At 35.2% G+C, this 8,280-nt stretch overlaps 1 protein-coding gene across 1 annotated transcript in view; it reads left to right on the top strand.

Annotated features, from left to right (window-relative positions):
• LOC144966423 (uncharacterized) overlaps nt 1-7,982 on the top strand; it is a 50,124-nt gene extending 42,142 nt beyond the window's left edge. Inside the window, exons 12-16 of the mRNA XM_078902854.1 lie at nt 1,232-1,376; nt 2,079-2,205; nt 5,321-5,433; nt 6,395-6,520; nt 6,916-7,982. Coding sequence (XP_078758980.1) covers nt 1,232-1,376; nt 2,079-2,205; nt 5,321-5,433; nt 6,395-6,520; nt 6,916-6,986 — 582 coding nt within the window. The 3' untranslated portion in view covers nt 6,987-7,982. The remainder of the gene's footprint in view (nt 1-1,231; nt 1,377-2,078; nt 2,206-5,320; nt 5,434-6,394; nt 6,521-6,915) is intronic.
• Nucleotides 7,983-8,280: the final 298 nt, after the last annotated feature.

The following is an 8,280-nucleotide window of genomic DNA, read 5'->3' as shown; positions in this document are numbered from 1 at the left end:
ATGAGTACTAGTTAGCCTTTTTATCCCCTTATAAGGCACCTTTCCCTTTCTTTTTCTTTTTCTTTCTATTTTTTTTTAAATTTTGAAATGAATATGTTATATGCCATTTGTCTTTTTTTCATATTCTATCATGTCAGTTGTCTCTATATCAGATACGTTTTTCATTTCCTCTTGGTTTTTCAATCAGTGGGTGATGATTAAATCATCAGTAGTTCACAGTTGGGCTGTGAGCGAGCTTGGTGATTAGGCATTGAAGCTAAATTCGGAAGGTATAGTCTTGGAAATGAAAATAAGGTTTTCACAGACATCTGCCATTGGATGGAGAGTATGAAGGTTGATGTTTAAGAGTCAGGATCGTGCCATGCAAGGACTCGCAATCTAATCTATGAGGCTGAGACCACCCTTCGTGTTGGCTTTGTCATGTATAAAGGCGATCGATGATTGTGTAATATTAAAAAGCAATTTTGACCAAAGTTAGTGAGTGGATGGATGCTTGACGTCAAATGAACAATGATGGCCAAAAGTAGTGGATGGATATTTGAGGGAGTGGATTGGTGTGTGACATCAAAAGAACAATGTTGGCCAAAGTCGGTGGATGGATGCTTGACATCAAAAGAACAATGTTGGCCAAAGTCGGTGGATGGATGCTTGACATCAAAAGAACAATTTGCCAAAGTGGTGGATGGATGCTTGACTCAAAGAACAATGTGGCCAAAATTGGTTTGGAGTGGATGTGTGACATCAAAAGAACAATGTTGGCCAAAGTCGGTGGATGGATGCTTGACATCAAAAGAACAATGTTGGCCAAAGTCGGTGGATGGATGCTTGACATCAAAAGAACAATGTTGGCCAAAGTCGGTGGATGGATGCTTGACATCAAAAGAACAACGTTGACCTGAGGGAGTGGATTGATGTGTGACATCAAAAGAACAAAGTTTTGTTGGGGTGGTGGACGAACGTGTGACATCAAAGAGATGTTTCAGGTCTGTAGTACGAACCTAGTCAAAGTACAAACCTAGCCAAGACACAAATGATTTACGTATGTTTACATATCTGCGGATTAAATCCTGACCCCTGAGGGGAACAGCATGGTAGTCGTAAATGCTATCCATTAGACAAATTCTCATAATAATAATGAAATTATGTTGTTCTAATATTCGCAGAGCTAGAATTAAAATGGCAGGATATCTTCTCCAGTAGTTTGTAAAATTCTCATATTACAATCTTTCAGACAAAATATACAACAGAGTGTTCGAAAACGAATCCACTAAGATGCGAGCTTGGTGATCAGGCAATGAAACTCGGAACATATAGTCTTGGAAATGGAAAGAAGGTTTTCACAGACATTGATCTCCCACTGGACGGAAAGTATAAAGGTTGGGTTTTTTTATTTTTTGGTTTATTTGTTTTTTGCATCATCATGATGATGATTTAAAACTTTGAAAGGGGGGGGGGGTGTTAGGTTGTTGTTTTTTTGTTTGTTTAATTGGTTTTGCTTTATTTTTTTGTTGCTTTTTTTGGTTTGTTTTTTATTGTTATTATCTGTTTTTATGTGTTATTTCTTTTCAATAGTACCACTACTTTTAGTGATGTTTGATCAATTGTGGCAATTGTGTTGACTTGTTATTCTCCTTCTCACCTCACCTCATTCTCCTGAACAAGGTAGTCGTAGAAGAGACATAAGTGATGATTTTGCAGTAAGGGCCCTCTTTCCTCACCTTATCTCATAAACGGACTATCCACCTTGTCCATTCCTTTGCATTATCCATCCTCTCCTTCTGCCTCTCTCCAAGGTCTCTTGAATACTGGGTTTTGCAAATGTCGCATGGCCAGAAACATGGCCCAATTATGACAATTTTCTTCTTTTGACCATAAACAAGAGGGAATCCTGTGGCCCTGTCAGAGAAGCAACTCTTCTGTAACCTGTTCATTTGACGTATAGTTTGTTCATATGGCGCCAAAAATGCGCCTATAGAATTTATGCTCGAATTCATGTATCCTTTTTAAGATATCTGAATTGTGACTTGTTCATGTAATTTTACAAAAATGAATCAATGTCCTCTTTTTTTTATTTTCAGCTCAAGGAAGATCTATTGTTGTCCATATTAAAGATAAAGGAGCAGCGCGTTATGCTTGTGCCGATATCTACCCTGTCAGCAATTTGTACTTGAACATAGAGTTTGATACACCACCTAAAGTTGACCTGTACGTTTAAATCTTTTGTAGTCTGAATGTGCAATACAGCAGATATTATTGTTACTTCATTATTTTTTCCCCGTTAAACCTAAACAAAAGGCTGATTAATATTAATTTGATGAAATACATCCTTTCTATTGGTCTGTGTGTATGTTTGTGTGTGTGTTTGGTGTTTGTGAATGTGAGTATGTATGTGTTTTGTTTTTTAATCTGTGTTTGTACGTGTGTGTGTGTGTGTGTGTGTGTGTGTGTGTGTGTGTGTGTGTGTGTGTGGTTAGATCGTGTTTAAATCTAATTTGCTGACTGGCTTCAGTAAAATGGTATATAAAAATCCACAAGGTAAGAATATTTCAATTGATATTATATGGAGTTACTAAACCCAAAAGTCCTACAAAATGTCTTCAGTACCTTGGCTTCAGTCATGGCTGTCTTGAATATATACCGATCAGTCAAAATAGTAGGCCCTCCAGACTCTGAACATAATCATTTATAACAGCATTTACTTAATTTCACTCATTCTCAATCCAGCAATGGTTATGCATTTATTCATTTCCGCTATGATTGTGTAACATTGAATTCTATGAATGTCTTGTTAACAAAGTCTGATAAAAATAGACAGCTCGTAACAGTGTAAAATTTTGGAAATTTTAAAAGAATAATTGTTAAGGTTCAAATTGTTTAAAGTTATATTCCCAAAAAGCTAAGTCCCTAAACATAATGGTTCAACCGAGTATTATTTTCGTTTTCTTATCTCTGTTTTAGTGTTGATTCATATGGATACAACAGTGTGTTTTTGTGTTACAGTGAGATAGGTGTAACAAGCCATAATATTAATATCACAATACCTGCATTCTGATATGGAAACTAACCGATCACTGCAGTAAGCTTTTTGTAATCAAGAATACAAAAATATAAATAAAATCTGACTGCTCGCCATCTGACCTCACCTCATTCTCCTGATCGATGTGGTTGGAATGGAGACATAAGAGATGAGTTTGCAGTGAAGGCCCTTCACCCAAGTCTGTCCTCAGCTTTCCTCATTAATGTTGAATTGTCCAACCTTGTCCATTCCTTCATATTGCCCATCCAGCATTTTTTCCTCCTCTTCTATGGTCGCGTGCATAATGGTTTTTGCCAATGTCTCATGGCGAGAAACATAGCCAAACCAATACTATTTTCTTATTTTTAATATACTTACTTACTTACTTACTTACTTACTTACTTACTTAGGCCGCTCCTTGGGGCGCCCAACATGAGCCACAAGTCTTCGCCATTCTGTCCTGTCCTTCATAAGCGTACGCAGCTCCCGGGTGTTGTCCATTCCTGTGTCATCTAGCAGACAGTCAATGTAAGTTTTATTCTGCCTGCCTCTGCTTCTGGTTCTCTCAGGTGGTTCCCATAGCACAAGACTGCTTGCAATCTCCTCCTTGTGTCTCCAGCAGTGCCCCGCAAGTCTCAGTCTTCTCTTTTGAATCATCGAGGTCACTGGGGGGAGGTCACTGTAGAGCTCTTCATTTGATATGTGCTCTTTCCAGCTTACATTGAAGGCCATCCGCAGCATACGGGTGTATCAGCCGTCCAGTTGCTTCTCAAGGGCTTTAGTAAGAGTCCATGTCGCTGCTCCATATAGAAGCACTGACTCTACTGTTGCCAGGAACAGTCTCTTCTTTATTTCCCTCTGTAGGTTTGAACTCCAGATTTTCCTGAGTTTGTGACAGGCACTCCAAGCCAATGCTTTTCTGACAGAAATATAAGAGAAACTGCTTTGGGTCCAACCTCCTAGGTACTTGAAGTTGTCAACTTCCTTCAGCCATTCTCCATTCTTTTTAATATAGACAGGAGTAATTCCTGTCATCCATTCAGATAGACTACTCTTCAGTAAACCTCTTCGTTCAATACCTAAAATGCGCCTATAGAAATTATTTTTGAATGCTTGTATCCTTTTTAAGATTTCAGAGTTGAATGTCCAGCTTTCACAACTATATAAGAAGATTGATGTGACAAGTATCTTATTTACTTAAAGTTTAGAACGGAGTGCCATATTCTGCTTTTCCATATCTCATTCAGTCTTGCCATTGCTCTCCTGTTTTTAATTTTGGTTGTTGAGCTACCATTGTTGGTGTTACTAGCCCTGTGGTATTTAAAAGATGCTGTCTCTGATCTTCGACTACGATGTTGTGTTTGGAGTCGTCCATCACTTTGCATTCATCTTTATTTAACTCATTCCATGCATGCAGTTGCTTTGATGACCTGCAATAAGTTCAATGTTGTCGGTAGATCTGAGGTTGTTGATAGAATTCTTTCATCAATTGAAATGGTTGAATGGAAATGATGTAGGGTTTCAATCATGAATTTCTCCCAGAATAGTTGGTTAGTATGGGAGAAAGTAAACAGCCTTGGCACACTCCAACTGATATTTTGAAGAGCTAGCGGTTTGGTTTGTCACTGATGAAACTTTTGTAAAGAGCCTCCATAATTTGTACCAGCCCCCCTTCTATTCCAAATTTTGTAGTATGTGCTATAATCTGTTGGGCTACACATCCTATCAAAGGCCTTCCTAATGTTGATAAAATTGTGGAAGAGATCTCTTTGAATTTCCATATAATTAAGATTCTGAAGTTAAATACTTGCTCGACAGTATTTCTTCCAGGTCTTAAATTTCTAGTTCCCCTTCAAAATGTTCTCCCATTTCATATTTTAGACGGTCAAGTATTATTCTTAGTAATATCTTGCTAGTATGGCATATCAGGATCGGTGTCCTACAATGCCGTGCCCTTCTTGGTGAGTAGTATGATGTCAATTTTCTAGGCCATTCTTTAGTCTGCCTGATTTTTTGACATAGTTTTGGCAAGATGCCAGTGGCTATGTCACCTCCATGTCCAATCCAGGAGATTTATTGTCTTGGAGGTTGCAGATAGCTTTTTCATTTTTTTTTCTCTTAGCACTGTCAATGGTGACATCTGGTACCTTGGCAAAAATCAAGCAACTTGTGTTATCCAATTGTCACACCCCTTGCTTTTATTATATAAGAAATATTGATTTCAAAGTAAAACATTTTTAAGAATTAAAGTTCAGATGCTAGATGCTATCATTCTGAATCATCAAATTAATTTGTCCATTTCAGACGGGAAGCAGCACGTTTGTATGGTAAAATCATCCATATAGATGAAGACGAAATGGTTGTCCAAGTCATGTCAACAACAGATAAAGTGACAAAGGCCCGTGTTTACTTTTTAGGTAATTTCAATTTCGGTATCATTAAAACATTTTTTTTATGTGTGTACACAAATCATGTCTACATTGCTTCAAACTTAAAACTGTCAGTTCCCAATAAGTTATGTGTGCTATGTGTGCTTTCCTCTTTTCTTCTTGAGCAGCTTGTTTTTCGCAGCTTACAACTCAAAGCCCCATTGTAACTTGTATCTAGTTGGTAATTTGGAGAAGAGCAATCAAAAAAAAAAAAGAGATTAATGCAAACTATCCATCAATTTGATGATTTTTCTTAAATGCATAGATTGAATATTTTCAGCAAACATAACAAAAATTATATACATGTAGTATGGGCCTGTAGGAAATGGCATCTAAATTCTACTTGTTTTAACGTCAAAATACAATAATGAGAACGTATATACTTAGATAGAAAAATTAAAAGTACTAAATAAATAAGTAAATAAATAAATAGATAAATAGATAGATAGATAGATAGATAGATAGATAGATAGATAGATAGATAGATAGATAGATAGATAGATAGATAGATAGATAGATAGATTGATGAATGAATAAACGAATAGATAAATTAAGACATTCCTTACCTCTCAAATCCTATTTCAACTCTTTTCCAAGAAATATATTTATGAATGAAATGTTATACATTTTCTTAAAGCGAAAATTCTCCGTAACCAACCTCTCTGACAAGATATCACTTTGGGATGGTGTGTCACAAATATTTTCAATCATTTTCACATCATGCAACATAAGATATAGGACACAGCGATAGACATAGGCTAGCAAGTTATTTAAGGTGTAAGAAACAGTAACGCTTGGCTACTATACTTTTATAATTTAATCATTTCCTGTTCTATCCACATCAATACACTCCGCCATTCTCACAAAGTAAGATCATTTATTTTTGTATTTATGAAAAATAAATAAATAAAATAAAACAAACACTTTTTATCCCTTTATCCCTATCCAGGTAATAATAGGGAAATTATGAAAGCAAAGTTCAAAGCTTACTTTGAAAAGGAGGACAATCGGAAATACTTTGGGAAGTACGCCCCGTTATCAACACCAGAAGGACCGGCAGATGGAAATAAAGCTGGTAAGATTGGACAATTGATTTGTAGTATAGCAATATAAAATTGATAATAAATGTGTGGCGTTTTTGGGAAAATAATCATAATAGTAATATTAATTGTGATAATAATAATAACACTAATACTACTAATAATAATGATGATGATAATGATAATAATAATAATAATGATAAGGATAATAATAATTATAACAATAATAATAATATAATAATAATAATAATAATAATAATAATAATAATAATAATAATAATAATAATAATAATAATAATAATAATAATAATAAAGAATCCTATATAATATTGGGGTGAAAAGAGAGGAGTAGGAGCATCATCGTCATCATCATCATTATCATCATCATTGCGATCATTGTAATTCTGACATATTTTTTCTTTCATTTTAGGTGGTTTGGTTGTGTCTTCAGTTTTGCTATTGGTGACACTGGTTTTGAATGCTGCAGTCTTTCACATCTAATTCAGTCGAGATCCAGCTTGACTACTTTATCTGTAAACCTCCCTCAAAATGAAAAAGGAATAGTTTACATGAAATAACAAAATTATGTTGAATCTTCTTAATATCTTAAAAAGTAATGAGATTATTTTTGCCACTCACGATGTAAATCAAAGATTAATTTGAACTAATCTATACAACATTACTACTATCGTCTTTCTTTAAATAGAAGTGAGTCACTTTCCTAATATCAATTCATATTGTCGTGATTATTTTCAAAGATCAAAAATTGGAAAAAGGTCAAGGTCATCTATTATAAATTGTGTAATGATAAAACCAGTAGGAAAAGAAATCCTCTGTCATTTCACTTGAGATGCTTTGAATTACAGCTGCAAGTCGCCGCTTTATATGTTGTGTGATCAAATGCCTGATCGAAAGAAATCCTTCAATTAAAAATAAAAAAAATGCTCTTCTTGATTGTCAATGTGTATCATATTTTGTTGAACAAAAATACAGCTGTTCATTGAAATTCCGTGGGGTAAAAAGGGATTTGTCTTCTCTTCATAATATAACAAAATGCTTTATTCAGATTCATACCCTTACCTTGGAATTTCATGGAAATATTAATCATCCTTGAATATTCAGGGAAGATGAGTTTATTGCATAGGTTCATTATTCAAATGAGTGATTTTTCACACCTCGGGAAATGTTCCTTTTATTTATTTGTAAAAATCCCGCGGTGATTTGGCATTGGTTGATGTTTGCAAAAGGGGAACCATTTTTAATTATTTGAATTTTAGCAGTGTGTAATCGATGCATTGAGCTATGCAATAATATTAGTGATTGCAAACGCCTCTTTGACGAGTAATATATGAAAATTATTTAGAAGAGAGAGAGAGAGAGAGAGAGAGAGAGAGAGAGAGAGAGAGAGAGAGAGAGAGAGAGAGAGAGAGAGAGAGAGAGAGAGAGGTGGGGGAGGAAGAAAGAGAGAGAGAGGTAGAAGATATTCAAAAAATGTATTACCATCAGAAGGCATGGAAATCATTTCTGTTTCTTGTGAGCTTTCATATCTGCACAATTTTTTTTTTGTTTCATCAAAACCTGCAAAGCTAACAAAAGCAATAATCCGTCGAATTCAATACTGTCAAATGTTTATGTATACACGAGACAAACATACTGCCAATTTCATCACTCTTTTGTTAGCTTATGTGATATTTATGAAAAAGTTGATGTGTTATAATAATCATTTTTTCATCGTATCATTGGAACACCTTCAAACTGGGTGGGGTTTCTGACCTCCCACAGTGGACAGGGAGAT

Source organism: Berghia stephanieae, chromosome 2, assembly GCF_034508935.2.
Source record: "Berghia stephanieae isolate SIO BIC M18660-M18661 chromosome 2, UCSD_Bste_1.3, whole genome shotgun sequence".
In the NCBI taxonomy this organism is placed as follows: Eukaryota; Metazoa; Mollusca; class Gastropoda; order Nudibranchia; family Aeolidiidae; genus Berghia; species Berghia stephanieae.
Note: the sequence above shows the minus strand (reverse complement) of the source record. Positions and strands in the feature narration are given on the sequence as shown.